This window comes from Oppia nitens, unplaced genomic scaffold (genome assembly GCF_028296485.1).
Source record: "Oppia nitens isolate AA-2021 unplaced genomic scaffold, nextdenovo-longstitch-racon4-pilon3 scaffold20_pilon_pilon_pilon, whole genome shotgun sequence".
Classification (NCBI taxonomy): domain Eukaryota; kingdom Metazoa; phylum Arthropoda; class Arachnida; order Sarcoptiformes; family Oppiidae; genus Oppia; species Oppia nitens.
Genome location: NW_026533200.1, coordinates 560,575 through 578,724, shown reverse-complemented (window position 1 = coordinate 578,724; position 18,150 = coordinate 560,575). Strand labels below are relative to the sequence as shown.

General features: G+C 19.8%; 1 protein-coding gene across 1 annotated transcript; it reads left to right on the top strand.

The window, feature by feature from the left end:
• The first annotated feature begins 73 nt into the window (after positions 1–73).
• On the top strand, positions 74–14,187 carry LOC128953126 (beta-galactosidase-like). The gene is made up of 11 exons (XM_054298601.1): positions 74–269; positions 411–663; positions 911–1,017; positions 1,357–1,862; positions 11,127–11,305; positions 11,387–11,537; positions 11,837–12,363; positions 12,430–12,589; positions 12,657–12,926; positions 12,982–13,116; positions 13,626–14,187. The coding sequence occupies exons 1-11, from the start codon at positions 212–214 to the stop codon at positions 14,157–14,159; spliced, it is 2,880 nt and encodes a 959-aa protein (XP_054154576.1). The 5' UTR covers positions 74–211; the 3' UTR covers positions 14,160–14,187.
• Positions 14,188–18,150: the final 3,963 nt, after the last annotated feature.

The window sequence follows — 18,150 nt, the reverse complement described above, 5'->3', positions numbered from 1 at the left end:
CTACATTTACTGTACTTTAAAAAAAATAAATCTAAAATCTTATATAAATATCTCCCACATTAATAAAAAAAATCATAATTAAAATCAATTAATTATTTTTATTAAGTAAAACAAATAATATTTTTAATAGTTTTATATAAAATTATTTTATTTTTTAGTTAGTCGACTAGTTTATTAATTTTAATTTAATTTTTTTAAAAAAAAACTAAAAATGAAACTAGATAATTATATTTTCATATTTTCAATACTAGCTATCAATTTAGCTAATTGTATGTATAATAATAATAGTTATTATTTTTTTTTTAATAATTAATTATATTTACAATTAAATTAATTATATTTACAATTAAATTAATTATATTTACAATTAAATTAATTAATTATTTTATTTTACTTAAAATACTTCTAAGGCGATGATCCCGAAGCCAATCAACTGGTCATACCTGGCGATAATGACCAATACTATCCGTTTAATTTTGCCCAACTATTGGTTGAAAACGGTTTCAACCGATTGGATCCAATACAGACACGTCTAGTGGATCTGATGGACAACAATGAACAGGTGTTCTTCCAGAGCACTGTTACCTTATGGGTTGACTATGATTTTGTTATCCGAGATGATATTACCGTATTGTTAGATGACTGGGACAGGAGTCTAGATTAGTATGTATACTGTGTTTGTATGTATGTGTTTGTATGTATGTGTGTTTGTATGTATGTGTGTTTGTATGTATGTGTGTTTGTATGTATGTGTGTTTGTATGTATGTGTTTGTATGTATGTGTGTTTGTATGTATGTGTGTTTGTATGTATGTGTGTTTGTATGTATGTGTTTGTATGTATGTATTGATACTTAAATTTTTTTAATTAATTAAATTATTAATTAAAAATTAAAAAAATATATAATACAGTTATAAGGTTAGACATAATAAGCATCATAAACATCACCATGACGACGACGACGATGATGATGATGATGATGATGATGATGATGATGATGACGATGATGATGACGATGGTAATTTTTTTAAAAAAAATTATAATAAATTATTAGTTTAAAATTTTATTTTCTAAAAAACTTTTAAAAAAAACTAAATTTATAAATGATTAAATATGTTTTTTTTGTATGTACAGTATATTATCACCACATATATACTAGTATATTAGTAGCTAACCTAACCCCCCCTCCCTCCCACTTATACTGGTACAATCAAACACCTACACCCATCCACCCACCCACCCACACACACACCCAAACACCTCCCATATCCTAAACATAATTTTTTGTTTTTGATATACATGTATGAAATTATTATTTTTTTAATTATTATTATTATTATTAACTATTATTTGATAGGTAAACGTAGAAAACGTGATGACGATGATGATAAAAAACATCATAAACACAAACATGATAAACACAAACATGACCATGATGATTTTGTCAATCGATTAACCAGGGTACAAACTAGATTGAGACAACTGCGCCTGTATATACAATTGACATTTGATCGGGTATTGGTTGGCCGCAATCGGCAACAAACTGGCCGTCCATCCGTTTACCAGCAACTGGGACTGGTTCAACTAACCGGCCAGTTTGCCCAAAGTTTGGCACCACTGGCCACCCGAGATACCGGTTCCCGACAACGTTACAGGCGTGCATTGAGCGGTATGTTTCAGACAATACAGGCGGCTATGAATTGGTCGTTGAGGCGTCGGCTACTGTCACTGGCCATACCCAATGATCAGTCAGGTACCTGGCCTATTGGTGGACAGCTACCTGGCCAGGTTACCATACCTGGACAGTACCAGTATTTGATTGACTATAGACAAGAGTGGAACCGACAGTTCAATCAGATTACAGTTGATTTATAATTAAATAATAATAATAATTAAATAATAATTAATAATAATTAATTAAAATTATTTATTATTAAAATTATTTATTATTATAATTATTATTATTTATAATAATTGTTATTATTTATAATAATTGTTATTATTTATAATAATTGTTATTATTTATAATAATTGTTATTATTTATAATAATTGTTATTATTTATAATAATTGTTATTATTTATAATAATTGTTATTATTTATAATTATAATTATTTTGATTTTTAATTATTATGTGATTGTTATGCAGTACTGTATTATTATTGTTTTATTTTAATTAAACAAATAAAATATTAATAGTTAATAGTAGACTTTTATAAATTATTATTATTATATCTATAGTACTTATTTGGATTAATACTAAAACTATAAAGATTATTTTTTGATAATAAGTAACATATATACAATAGTTAATAACTTAAAATAATATAAATTAATTTAATACTATTTTTAAATAGTATTTCAAACATTTAAATTTAACTAGTATATATTTTTATTAAGTTATATTTTAAATTAATAAATTATTTAAAATTTAATGTAAATTATTATAAATGTAAAAATGATTAGTTAACAAAAAAAAACAAAACAAAAAAACAATATTATAATTAATATTTTTATTTATTGTTTTTTACTAATCATTTATCTCAAGTATATTATTATTAACATATTGTTTATAAAAATTTTAAAAATTATTATTATTATAACTTTATTTACTAATGTTACTAAAACTACACTTAATAAACACAAAAATAATAATAGATAATACAAAATAAATACTAAATTGAAATAAATAATTAGTAAATATATTTTTTAAATATTAAAATAAAAATCTAAAACAAACAAACAACAAAATTATATTAAAAAAAACATAAATAATAAAATAGGTAAATTTAAAAATCAAAATAAAAATCAAATTAATTACTATTAACATTTTAAATCATTTAATAAATTCATAAAAAAAAATAATTAAAATAATAAGATTTAAAATCTCATTTTATTGTTGTTAATAATAATAATAATAATAATAATACAGAATAATTTTTATTTAGTTTATTTTTTTTATATAAATAACAAATTATATAAAAAAAAATATTATTTAAAATTTCATATTATTTTTGTTTTAGAATAATAATAATAATAATAATAAGAATACAGAATAACTTATATTTATTATTATAATAACTTTTTAAAAAAAATACAAAACATGGACATTAAAAAAAATTGTATTAATTTTTTATTATTATTTAATAATAATAATAATTTTTTAAAAAATAATTTTTTGTTAGCCATCATAGACGGCACAAAAGTGAAACGGTTCCGAATCATAGCAATGTTTTGAACAACAATTGCTAGCATTTCTAATCAAACAATAGGTGTTCAATGGAGCGCAATCTAAATCAAATTCAAAAATAAAATAAATAAAATTAACAAAATAACATCAAATCAAATGACAAAATAAAATTAAATTACAAAATTATAAATAAAATTACAAAATAATAATAATTACTATTAAATATAATATCTATATATATATATGAATATATTTTTAGATAAAACGATATATAAAATTTGTTGTATAAGATTATATAGATATTTTTTTTATTTAGTATTAATAATATAAATATAGTAAAAAAAATTTTTTAGTATTAACTAATTATATCAAAATATATATCAAAATATTATTTTAGAGTAAATGTGTAAATATCATTATATATGATAATTATATATAATTAACTGTATTTTTTTTTGTATCAATATGTTAAGAGATAAAAATAAATTTTAATAATATTATGGAAAAAATTAATAAAATTAGCATTAAAATTAACAGTATATATTTCTAAATTTTAGTTATTTATTTTTTTCCCAATAATATTATTAAATTTTATTTAAGTTTACTTTTGGATAACATAGTATAATCTATAAATAAACTTAAATAAATTAATATCATATTAATAAATAATAATAATAAACAATTATTATTATTATTACTATAACTTTATTTATTGGTATATAAATTATTTTTTAATCCTATTGATAAAAAATGCAGTTAATTAAAAATAATTATTTATACTTAAATAATTGTGTATTATAAATTTTGTTGTTTACTATATTTCTATTATTAATACTAAATAAAAATATTTATATAATTAAAAAAATAAATCAAAAATAAATTTTATTTTACTAGTATTATCATTATTATTGTTGTTGTTGTCAAACGGCAAACTAAATACAATGGCAATAGCAATGCCTAAAAACAATAAAACTAATGTAGCTAGTTGAGTTTTCATAATAATTATAAACCATAAATTAATTAATTAAATATTAATTAGTATATATATAAACAGTTTATTTTCAAAATAATAATTAAACTAAAAAAATTATTATTTAACTATTTATATAATAAATATAATTTTTTTTTGTATAACTTAAAGCGCATGTTTAATAATAATAATATTAATATTAATACTAATAATAATGTTTTAATTAAAAATAATAATTATTTATTACAAAACAGTTAATGTATATTATATGTAATAATGACATTAGTTTTATTTAATTAATTTTCAATTGAAATAATATTTTTTTCAAATTATTTCAAATAATCAATATATTGCTTAACAAATATGTATTGCATTTTATATTTTTTAAGTAATAATATATTGTTTACATTAACTAAACATCATATATTGCATGCAATAATTAATATTTAAATATGAATATTAAAAAAAGTTAAAATAAAATCAAAATTTTTAATTTTTAAATAATTAAAACTATTTATCTATAATACTATGTTATTAATTTATTTTTTTTAATTATCAATAGTTTCTTATAATTAACATTTACTTTAATTTCTATAAAATTATTTTTAAATTTTTTATAAATTTTATTTTTTTTTATTATTTATTTGTACTTTAACTTATTAAACATTAATTTTGTATTTAGTTATTGATATTTTAGCAAAATCATTGTATTATTGAATTAAACATTATATATTTTTTGTTATAATTAAAATTGTTTTTATTTATTTATTTATTTTTTGTTAAATCATTTACCTTGATTAGATATAATATAAAAAATCAATTTTATTATTACAAAAAAAACATATTTTTTTGTATAACAATATAATATTGTTTTTGTTATAATTTATTTCAATAACAAAAAAATCTATTATTATAAAAAAATCCTAACTAACAAACATTATGTCTAATATTATTAAAACAAATAATCAATTAATTTTACTATTAATTACTATTAATGTATTAATTATTATTAATAATAATTTATTGACTGTACAAGGTAAGTTTTAGATTAATAAAAAAAAGTTATTATTGTTAGTATTTATATTAATTATATTTATTTTTTAAAATTAAATATAAAGCTTGTATTAATATTGGTGGTACATGTGGTTTGGTTGGTTTTGATTGTTGTCGGGGATACTGCCAGAAACCTCCCGGTGCTTCAATATATAATCTGGGAAAATGTCAAAATTATATAATACAAGGAATAACTAATTAATTAATTAATTAATTAATTAGTTTGAATATCCAATTAGAATATTAGGTAAAAATTTATAATCAAAAAAAAATTTGGATTATTTAGTTTTTTCAACTATTTAGAAAATTTAGAAATTAATTAATTAAAACAAAAATACAATAATAATTAATCCATAAAAATAGTATTTATAAATTTGTTTTATTTTATTTTTTTTATATAATATACAAATTTTTTATTTAATAATTATAATGATTTTTGCTTAAAAATGTTTGTTTTATTATTAATTACTAATTAGATTTTTTAAAAAATGTTAGTTAATTGTTAATTACATAATGAAAACATTAAATACTTTAGCATAAGTTATTAATTATTATGAAACAAAATATATATATATGTTTAATATATTTTTTTATTAATTATTATTAATTAAATTAATTTTATATTATATTTTAGTTTTTTTATTATTGTTGTAAATTGCTATTTTATTTATTAGTTAATTTTGTTTTTAGTATTTAGCAAAATCATTTTTTATTTTGTATTATCAAACGTAAACTAATTAATTAATTTAGTTTTTATTACGTTAACTTTTTTTTGTAATTAAAATAATATGAAATAAAATATTTGCTTTATTAGTACAATAATTTAGTTATTTGTTATTTTATTAATTACTAAAATTAAATATAAATAAAAAATTAAACAAAATTTTAGTTTAGCTAGTTGAAAATATAATAATTTATAACTTAATTAATAAAATACATAAAAATATTCATGTATGTTTTATACATAAATAATTTTATAACTAATTAAAATATAAATGTGTAAATATTTTTTTAAAAAATTAAAAACCGCATGTATAATAATAATAATATATCAATTTTAAAAATATATTTATCGGTAAAATTACTTAGAATAATGATTTTTAAAAATAAAATAAAGTTTTAAAATTTCATTTGAAATTATAATATTTACAAAATCATTGATTATTAGAAATATCAATAATTTATTACAAATAACATAATTATATTATTTATTTAATATTTAGTTTATAATATTTTTATTTAGTTTGTTATTAAAAAAATTATTATTAAAAAATTTAGTTATTAAAAATATTAAACAATAATTATTATCAATGTTTTAGTTGAATATTATATATAATATTAAACTTTTAGTTGTACTTAAAATTAAAAAAAATAAATATTACTCTATAGATGTCTATATAAAATATAAGATATTAAATATTTTTAAAAAAAATTAAATTAATTTAATTGAGATTATTATTAAATAAAAAAAGTTTATATTAGTTTTATTAATTATTAATATAGTATATATATAAAAAAATTTATTTAGTTTAAAAATAAATAAATATGATATGATATTAATGTCTTAATAGTCTTAATAATAACAATTTAATTTTTATTTCAAAATTAATTATATAAATTATGAAATATTTTTTTTGACTAATTATACAATTAATTAATTAATTTATAATTGGCATAATCATATTTTGAGTTAGAAATAATTTATCAAACAATGATAACTTAATAGTTGATTTGCCTGGATCAATTGATGATAAACTAGCAACACATGTATAGACCATTGGTGATGACCACCATGATATAGGAGGAGCACCTGTAGCTAATTGGCACTGTCCTCCCTGGCAACATAATCCCATACCAGTTCCACCAATACATTGACCATTAATTGGTATACAGTCTAGAAATAAAATAATATTAATTAATTAAATTTAATTAATATAATAATAAACATTTTATTTAGTTTTTTTTGTTGAATTAATTGTTTTCTATTAAAAATTAATTATAAGTATTAATAAATAATAAATATTAATTAATTTTTTTTAAAAAAATATTATTTACCTTGCTTATTAATATCACAATGCATAGAAATAGGCATGCTAATAATAATTATTAATAATATTAAAGTTATAATTTTTATCATATTAATTAATTAGTTAAAATATATTATTATTTATTTAATAGAGTATATAATTATTAAATTTAAATAAAAAATTAACTATCAAATAGTTTTTTCTATTTTATACTTAATATAATAATAATAATAATAAAAGTTTAAATCTACTGTTTATAATACTGTATTTTTTAAAAAAAAACTATTATTTATATATTTTTTAAAATTAAGTAAATTAATCAATAACAAATTTTTTTTAAATATTCATAATAAAGTTGTTAAAATTATAATTTTGCAAAATCATTATAAACTAATACAATATCAATAATAAAAAATATTTTTTTTTTTAAAATACAAACATATTGTATTATATTTATTTATTTTTTATGTAAAATCATTTTTACACTTTTTTTATATTAAAAAAAACAAAAAACAAATAAATTTTTATTTAAATTTGTTTAAAACAATTATAATTAATATCTTATTATTATTATTATTATAGTAGTAGTAAAACAATACATTATTATCAATAAAAACTAAAAAAAACAATTTTTATTATAGAAATTATTAATTTAGAAATTTATAATTTTTTTATTAATTATAAATATTATATACTATATATGTTTATAATAATAATAATGAGCACCGGTATGTTTTTGGGCTATCAGTGCTTATTTTGTTGTTGTTGTTGTTGTTTTAGTTAAGATAAGGACATATCGATACAGTTGGCCGTCGATAACAGAAACCATAGCAACAATTAATACCCGAACCGCATACCTGGCCAGGTTGTATACAATCTATAATAATAATAATAATTTAAAAAAAATAATTAATTATAATTATAATTTAAAAAAAACTATAAATTTTAATACCTTTTTTAGCTAGTATACTATGAAACTGTATAATAATTAAAATACCAACAACAACAACAACAATAAATATGTTTGTTGTTAATTTAGCTAGTTGATTTAATTGAAGCATGTTAATTATTAAGCTAGTTACAAATGTTTTAATAAATATATAACTAAAGTTAAAAAGTTAATATACAGTATATAAATATGTACAAGGTCATCTATAGTATTATTTTTTTGTATTAAATTAGTTATAAATTATACAGTATATATACAAAAAATAAATTGCTTAATCATGACTATAAATTAAAATTAAATTATTATTATTATATTTTATATTAAAAAACTATATTTACTAATATAATCAAATAAATGTTTTTTTTTTGACTAAATATTTAATAAAATAATTTTTATTTTGTAATAAATATACAAAAAAAACTCATTAATTAATTAATTTTATTTATATTAAATATTGATATAGTTTTTAGTAATTTGATTACCTTTAATTTTTTTTTAAAAGTTTTATCACATAATATAAAAATTTAAATAGTTAGTTAAATTTACCTAGTACTAATATTTATTGAATGATACTGTATAATAATTGTATAATTATTATTATTATAAATATTTATAAATTAACTATTATTAATACTATACAATCATATAAAAGTAATGATAATATATGATAATAAAACTAAAATTACAAAAAATAATAAATTATTAAAAATATAAATATATATAATAAAAAAAAATTAAACTAAAATTTATAAATTAATTAATTAAATAATTAATTTAGTATGTAATATAATTTCTAAAACTAAATTTTACAAAATCAAAATTTTTCTATAAATTATTTAAGTTTTATTATAATTACAAAACAAACTGTAACTGATTAATTGTTTTAATTAGTTAAGATATATTTGTAAATAATTTTATTAATTTTAATTAGTTAATTAAAGTTTGCATTTATTATATAGTAATTATTTTATTGAATAACTTTTATTTTATCTATCGATTAATTAGTTATAATTTTTATTTAATACTTACTTGCTATTGACTAATGATTGATATTATAATAATTATAAAAATATTTTTTTTAATTAATGATAAATAAAATAAAAATTTTAGCTAAAATTAATACATAAAAACAAATATCTAATAATATAAATTGTTTCACATTTAAAAAATAAATATTTTTATATTAAATAATTAATTTTTTATATAACTTTTATACAAAAATAAAACAAACTGTAATTAATTTATTAATTTTATTTAGCATAGCTATAGATAACTTAATAACTAAAAAATATAAAAGTGCTTCAAAAATAAATTATAGATATTTTTTACACATATATATATATATTAATTAATTAATTAGTTAGTTAGTTAAAACTTTACCTAGTTACTACTAAGTTTTAACTGAGTTTTATAATAATAATAATAATTATTATTATTATCTATAAATTAAAAGTAATATAACTTAAGTTATTAACAGAATTTTAATATATCAAATTAAATAATACATATTTTTATATATAATTAAAATTATAATTAATTAACTAAAATTAAAGTATAATGTAATTTATTAAATTGTTATTTAACTACAAACAAACAAAAACAAGCAATATAAATTAAATAAATAAATTTTTACAATGTTATTAGTATACTTTAATAATTATATTCAAAAAAATTAATTTAGTTAAATATAAGTTATTTTTATTCAAGGTTAATTATTTATTTATTTTTGTATATTAGTTGTTATATCGTGTATATAATACTATTAATAATTGTTTGTTTATATTAAACATTGTGTGCAAATAAATTAATTTAGTTTTTTATTTAAAAAATAAAACTAAAAATCTAAAAAAAAAACATGCCACTAAATTTTGAAAAAATATAATTAATTTTTATACTCATATAATTGACTCTACACTGTATATTAAAGTTACATATATATAAAAAAGTTGAATATAAATTTGTATAAGGTAATTTATTAATAAATTAAATAAATTATATTTAATATAAGTTAACTATATATATATATATATATATATAATTCAATAACACTTGACAACACAGTTATTGACATTATTTTTGAAATAAAATTAATAATTTTTAGATTAGATTACGTGTATAAATACAACAACATATTTCAATAAATTTTTTTACTACTACTACTACTACTACTACTACTACTAATAATAATAATAATAATAATAATAACGTTTAATTAATAACTAATAATAATATTTTTAAAACATTAAAAAAATTGTGACAAAAATTTTTATTTTATAAAAAAAACAATAAGTTCATAATTTACTAATAATTTTATTTTTTTTTTAAAATATTTTATTTACTATAAATTTAATTTGATAAATGTAGATGTGCTAAATGTTATTATTATACATTGGACCCTGTTAAATTAATACTTCTATAAGCTATTGTTGATAAGATTAATTAAACCATATAGAGCTAAAAACATATTATTTATTTATTTTTTAAAAAAATATATATAAAATATCGATAAATGTACTTGTTATTAATTTTTATATTATAAAAAATAATAATAATAATAATAAACAAGTTTCAGTATTATTATTATTATTTGTTGTTATTATTATTGTTATATGTTTTTAATTTTATTACATTTATTGTTTTTAAAAATTAAATTATTAATTTGCAAATAATATGCAGTTTTATAATTATCATCAGTGTAAATTATCTATAAATATTATTAATATTATTATTATCAGCATAATAAAATTATTTATAGTAATAATAATAATTATTTTTAATTATTTAATTATAATAATAATATTATAATAATAATTATTTTTAATTATTTTATTAATCATTTAAAATTTTAATAACAAAATAAAAATTAATTTCTAAATAAATTATTTTAATATTTTTTTATTTTAATTTTTTAATTATAATAATATATATTTCACTATTAGATTACTGATGGACTAAAACAACGGGAGTTTCGCATAGACTACCCGAACGACCAGTTCCTCAAAGATGGCCAACCGTTTCGCTATGTTAGCGGTTCGCTACACTATTTTCGGGTACCGTCGGTATTGTGGACGGATAGGTTGGCCAAAGCTCGGTTGGCCGGTCTGAATGCCATTCAAACGTATGTAGTTTAGTAGTAGTAGTAGTAGTAGTAGTGAATATACCTAAAAAAATTGGTGGTTTTATCCTTATGAGAGCACAGGTATGTCGAATGGAGTTCACACGAACCGGAAGAGGGTGTCTATGATTTTGAGGGCGACAACGATTTGTTAGGTTTCATCAGACTGGCCAACCAATCGGGTCTATTGGTTATACTGAGAACCGGTCCGTTTATTGATGCGGAACGGGATATGGTATGTGTATGTGTATGTGTATGCGTATGTGTATGTGTATGTGTATGTGTATGTGTATGTGTATGTGTATGTGTATGTGTATGTGTATGTGTATGTGTATGTGTATGTGTATGTGTATGTGTATGTGTATGTGTATGTGTATGTGTATGTGTATGTGTATGTGTATGTGTATGTGTATGTGTATGTGTATGTGTATGTGTATGTGTATGTGTATGTGTATGTGTATGTGTATGTGTATGTGTATGTGTATGTGTTTATTGATGTTTATTGATGTTTATTGATTTTGTTGATGAGCTCAGGGAGGTCTACCCTACTGGCTATTGGCCCAGAATCCTAAAATGGGTTTACGTTCATCGGAACCGTCATATTTGGCAGCTATTGACAAATGGTATGGCCTATTGCTACCGAAACTTCGGCCATTGCTCTACCGAAACGGTGGTCCCCTAATAATGGTTCAGATAGAAAACGAGTACGGTAGCTACCCGAGCTGTGACTATAGCTACCTGAATCATCTGAGACAACTACACCACAAATACCTGGCCTCGGATACAGAAGTTGTCTACTTTACAACCGACGGTGCCGGTGATGGTTATCTTAAGTGCGGCAAAATGGACGGCATATTCGCTACGGTTGACTTTGGTGTCGGTACTGACGCGTCCGAGGCTTTCCAGACACAGCACCGACACCAGGAAATGGGTCCCAATGTTAACAGTGAATACTATACGGGTTGGTTAGATCATTGGGAACATCCGCACGAAACAGTGGCCACTGGTCAGGTTGTCGACGGTTTAGATAAAATGTTGGCATTGAATGCATCAGTAAATCTGTTAGTATAGAGATGACTGTCCTTTTGATTGATAATTGATTGATTGATTATTATCTATGAGGACAGTTATATGTTTCATGGTGGTACCAGTTTCGGGTTTAGGTCGGGTTCAAATGTTGGCCAAACGTTTGACGTATGTCCTACTAGTTATGATTATGATTCACCATTGGATGAATCGGGTGATCCAACAGATAAGTACTATGCTATACGTGAGACCATCAAAAAGGTATGTCCTCTACTAGTATACTGTATATCACACTTTTATATATGCATTTTGTTTTGTTATACTATAGTATTTGCCACTACCTAACGGTACAGTACCCCAGCCCAGACCAAAAATGCAATTACCACCGATCCAGATGCTACCTGTGCTCAACATGTATGACCTACTGGCTAATCAAACAGCACCTGTCCGATCGGATTATCCGCAATCATTTGAACAGTTACGCCAAAGTCACGGGTTTGTACTGTACTCGACAACCATCAACCAATGTCGACCATCAGATCCGGCTGTACTAACCATCAATGGTTTGGCCGACAGGGCTCATGTATTTGTCGATAAGGTATATGTCATATATACTCTATTGATGTATATGTATGTTAATTATGTTTGTTTAGCGATACGCGGGAACCGTTAGCCGTACACAAAAACTGTATGAACTGGGTTTGGACATTGAATATGGCCAACAATTGGATATACTGGTTGAAAATCAGGGACGACCATGTTATGGGAACGACATCAAGGAGCTAAAGGTATTTATTAAAAAAAAATTAAAAATAAAATTATTATTTTATTTTTTTTATTTATTAGAAATTAATTATTTAATATATTGTTTTTAGTATATACTGTATAAGTAATTAGTATTAATGTATAATAGATTAGTTAAATAAAAATTTTTTTAATTTAATTTTTAAATAGTTTTTTAATAATAAATAAAATGATTAAATTAATTAATTAATTAATTAATTAATTAATTAAGCTAGCTAAAATCTATTTTAAAAAAAATCTATTAATAAATTAAATTTAATTGAATAATTTTTTTTTTGGTTAAAATTATCAAAAAACTTATACATAACTAAAAAAATATTATTTAATAATTAAATTTTTTTTGTATACATTTAATTACATACTAATTATATAGTAGTTAAACAATAATTAATAAATATATATATAATAATCTAATAATTGCTCATAAAAATTGTATTAAAAAAATAATAATAATTAAATTTTATTTTTATTTTTAAATTATTTATACATATAGGGCATCATCGGTAACGTAACACTGGGACCGGTAGTATTGACTGATTGGCTACACTATCTATTGTTTAGAAATTGGTCCGAAATTGTCGATATAGTTGAAAATCATGGCACAGATACTGTACCGGCACCTATACATAGACTACCGGCATTTTTTACTAGTAAATTTCAATTACCGGCCAACACCACCCGTGGCCAACCATTGGACACTTTTCTACGGCTATCGTCTACAGAGGGCTGGCATAAAGGCCAGGCATTTCTAAACGGTTTCAATTTGGGCCGATATTGGCCATCGGTTGGTCCACAATTAACATTGTATACACCCAGACACCTGTTCCGACCCTATCCCCAGTTAAACCGATTGACACTATGGGAGTTGGAGTGGTCACTACCGACTACCCGGTCATCATCATCAATGACCGTACAGTTTGTTAGCTCCAGGATATTGAACGGTACGACACCGTATGCCAGCTATACTACTACTAATAATAATAATAATAAACCATATGATAAATATAATAATAATTTAATTAATTAATTTAATAAAATAAAATAAAATGCATTTAAATTTGACAATAATTGATAATTTTTTTTTTATTTTAATTTATTTTATTATTAGTTTATAAATTAATTAAATAGCATTAATTATAAAAATTAAATCTATTATATAATTAAATATATTAAAATTAAATATAAAATATAATTAAATATATTTTATTTTATCTAGTTGCTATTATTTTTAAACTAGCAGTCTTTATAGTTGTCTATAATAGTTAATAATTTACTTAAAATTACTACAAATAATATTATAGTTATATATTTAATTACAGTTTGTATTTTATTATAAGTAATTTTATTTATATTTATTTTATAATATTTAGATAGATTTATAAATTATATAAAAGTTACAAATAATTATATTCAATAATATAAAAGCTTAATATTAGTAATTCAATTGAAATTCAATTTGAAATATTTTATTGATAAACAAATAAAACAATAATTATAACTAATTTTATCAATAATAGATATAATAGCAAATAAATTGTTTAATAATTATTATTAGTTAAAAAAAATGATTTTTATATAAAATATTTTAATAAAATAACTATTGCTTAACTTCTAATAAATAATTATTAGCAATTAACTAATTAATAATCAATAATAACGTAATCAAAAAATAATTAATAATTATTATTTATTTATCCAAATTAAAAATCTATGTGCAATATGTATAAATTAATAATTATATAATATAAAGCTATATAGAATAATAAAAAAATATAATAAAATAAAATAAAATATAGTATTAAATATTTTCAACAAAAAACAACAAAAATATTTATATAATATCTCTAAAACTATGTATTACTTAACATACAATGATTTTGCAAATAAAAAAAATAAGTAAATAAATCAATTAATAAATTAAAATATCAAAAAAAAATTTTTAGTTATATCATTGATTGTGAAATTGATTGTTTCAAACAAACAAAAAGTATTTAAACTTTTAGATTTAGATAATTAAAAATAAAATAATCAGTTGAATAATTTGTATTTTTTCAATTAATAATTAGTTTTTTTTTTATTTTTTTTTTAAATTAAAATATCAATAATATAATTATCATGGTAAAAAATCAACTACTTATGGTCCGTTTAATTAGTTTTATTGCAATTATTATTTGTATACAATTTCATTATACTCTACAACAAAGTACAGTATTTTTTTATTAAAAAAAAAATTAATATAAATTAAAAATGAAATTATTATTATTAATTTTTTTTTTAAATTTTTATTTATTTTTAATAATTATTTATTTTTTTATTTATTTAGGATGTCTACCAGCTAATGCACCTTGCGGTTATGATGGATCACCGTTATGTTGTCGTGGATTTTGTGCAGATACCTGTCCAAATTTTGGTTAGACCATCAACATAAATAATATATATATATATATATATATATATAATTATAATAAATTAAAATTATATAATTATTATAACAGATTAACTTAATAAATTACTTAATAAAAACTAATAGTATATTTTTAAAAAAAATACAGTAAACATATTTTTTTTGTTGAATAGTTTATTATTAATTAATTAATAAAATTATAATTTTTTTTTTGATTTAAATCTAAATCTAATTATTTAGTACTGTATTTAATATATATATTAATTAATATTTGATTAATTGATAAAAACTAATTTAAATGAACAAAACAAATATAATTTTATAATTTGTTATTATAATTATAAAATTTCTAATAAAAAACATACATTAAATAAAAATAGCAAACAAACTGTACTAAAATTTTGTCTAATGTTTTCAAAAAATATATATAAATTTTTTATTTATTTTATCAAAATTAAAAATATCAAAATAATTTTATAAAGTTTATAGAGTATATTAAATGTTTTTTTTTTAATAATTATTTTCTCAAAAATAAAAGTTTTAATTATTTTTTATTTAAAATATAGTAATCAAATAGTGATATATTTTTTTATAAACAAATTCAATCATAAAGTATAGACTGTATGTCCTGAATATGTTGGTTCCAATAGCGCCGGAATTGTTGCAAATAAGCGGGTATTGGACCTCCCGGTGCCTCCAACCGGGACTCCAGATGCTTATCCAATGCCCAGTTCATAGCCGTACCCCAATTGCCTATAAACTCGGCCATTGTGGGCGCAAAATCGGGTTCCCATGGCTCCTGAATATCGGGTCCTATATTATCGGAAGCCGACTGTAATAATCGGGTCAATTGGGTCGCCGGATATATGGGCGGCGATTGCCGAACACGTCCGCCGATTATCGGATCAAATTCCCGTTTGATTTCCGTGGCCAACGATTCCAGCCGTTGTTGGACAGCCCGCAGCTGTCGACTCAGTGTACCGTTACTTTGACCACCGACGGCCGTATGCCGGGGAAAGTCTAAACTCAGTGACCAGTCCCCGATCATTGCGGTAATATCGTCTCTAATGGCAAAATCAAAGTCACCGCCGCCTACCGGTGCCGCCAATGTGGTGGACAAGTGGGCTGTTTGCCGGAACAGTAGCTCCAATTGGTCGGCCATTGTGTCCAATATGTTAGCCTTGTCGGGGTTGTCCATTACAAAGTCCAGGCCATGCAATCGCATAATGCCGTCAAAGTTGAACGGATAGTAATCATTGTTGTTGTTGTTGTTGGAGCTACCGGTGCTCAGTTTACCTGTATGTGTGGGGGTAGAGGGGGTTTGGGATTTTTAGGTAGAAATGGTTAGTAAATTATATGGTATTTAAATATTTTTTTTTTGCATTAAACTTACATTGAGTACAATTAGTAGTTGTTGTAAAAGTTATTATTATTATTATTATTGTAATTAAAATTTTAAACATTTTAAAAAAAAATATTGATATATAAATAATAATAATAATGTTTAGTAAAATTATGTATATTTTTTTTTAATTATAATGTTTAAAAAATACTAAAAAAATATTTATAATGTAGTGTATAAAAATAATAATAATAATAATAATTTAGTTAATAAATATTTAGTTTAATTAAACAAATAATTGTATAAACTTTTTATTATTATTAACAGTTATTATTTTTTAAATAACACAAAATTATATCCACAACAAAAATTAAAATAAATAATACAATTAATTTTATAAATATTTTATATAAATTATAAACTATTTACTTAAATAAATCAATTAATTGAAAATCATTGAACCTAGATCAATTATTTATCATTATTTATTTTCTTAAGATATAACTATTGTGACTATTTATTTATTTATTGTTTATCTATTATTTAATTAATTAATATTATTATTATAGTAAAAATAAATAAAATTAAGATATTTAATATATAACTATTTAAACAAACCAATAGATAAACTAATATATATCAATATATTGTTATACTGTATTTAGAAATATATAAATAAAAATATATTATTTACTAATAATTATAAAATTTTTGTTAATAAGTTTTATCTAATAAAAACATAAATATTTGTTTGTTTTTATTTATTTCTATAATAATCTTATATATGATAAATATACTATCGATATATAAGTTAAAAACATTTTATAGATAATTATATTTTCAATAAAAAAGTTTTTATTTTTATAATTTATTCAATTAATTAATTGCAAAAATACAAAAAAATAACTAAAAAAAATATTGCTATTAATTTAATATACTTTCCATAAAATACTACACATATAACTAAACATGTAATATATATTTTTTATATTTTAGTATTTTCATAATTTTTATAAATAATTAACTAATAAATAAACATTTTATTCAAATAACAAAATAAACACAATTTTTTTTGTTGATTAATATAATTCAGTCAATAGTTTCTTAAAAAAAATATTAATATTTTTTTTTAGATATTATTGTTAGGTTCGGTAGTCGTTTCAATAGGTATTTCCTCAGTAGTAGTAGTAGTGATGACCACTGGTGTAGTTGGTGTGTCTGTACCATCACTACTGGTGCTACCGGTGCTGGTAGTGGTGATAGTTATCGGCT

Coding starts and splice junctions, on each gene's coding strand:
- LOC128953126 (XM_054298601.1), top strand. CDS start 212: ATGAAACTAGATAATTATATTTTCATATTTTCAATACTAGCTATCAAT. Junction 664..910: donor TGGGACAGGAGTCTAGATTA/GTATGTATACTG, acceptor TATATAATACAG/TTATAAGGTTAGACATAATA. Junction 12,590..12,656: donor TACGTGAGACCATCAAAAAG/GTATGTCCTCTA, acceptor GTTATACTATAG/TATTTGCCACTACCTAACGG.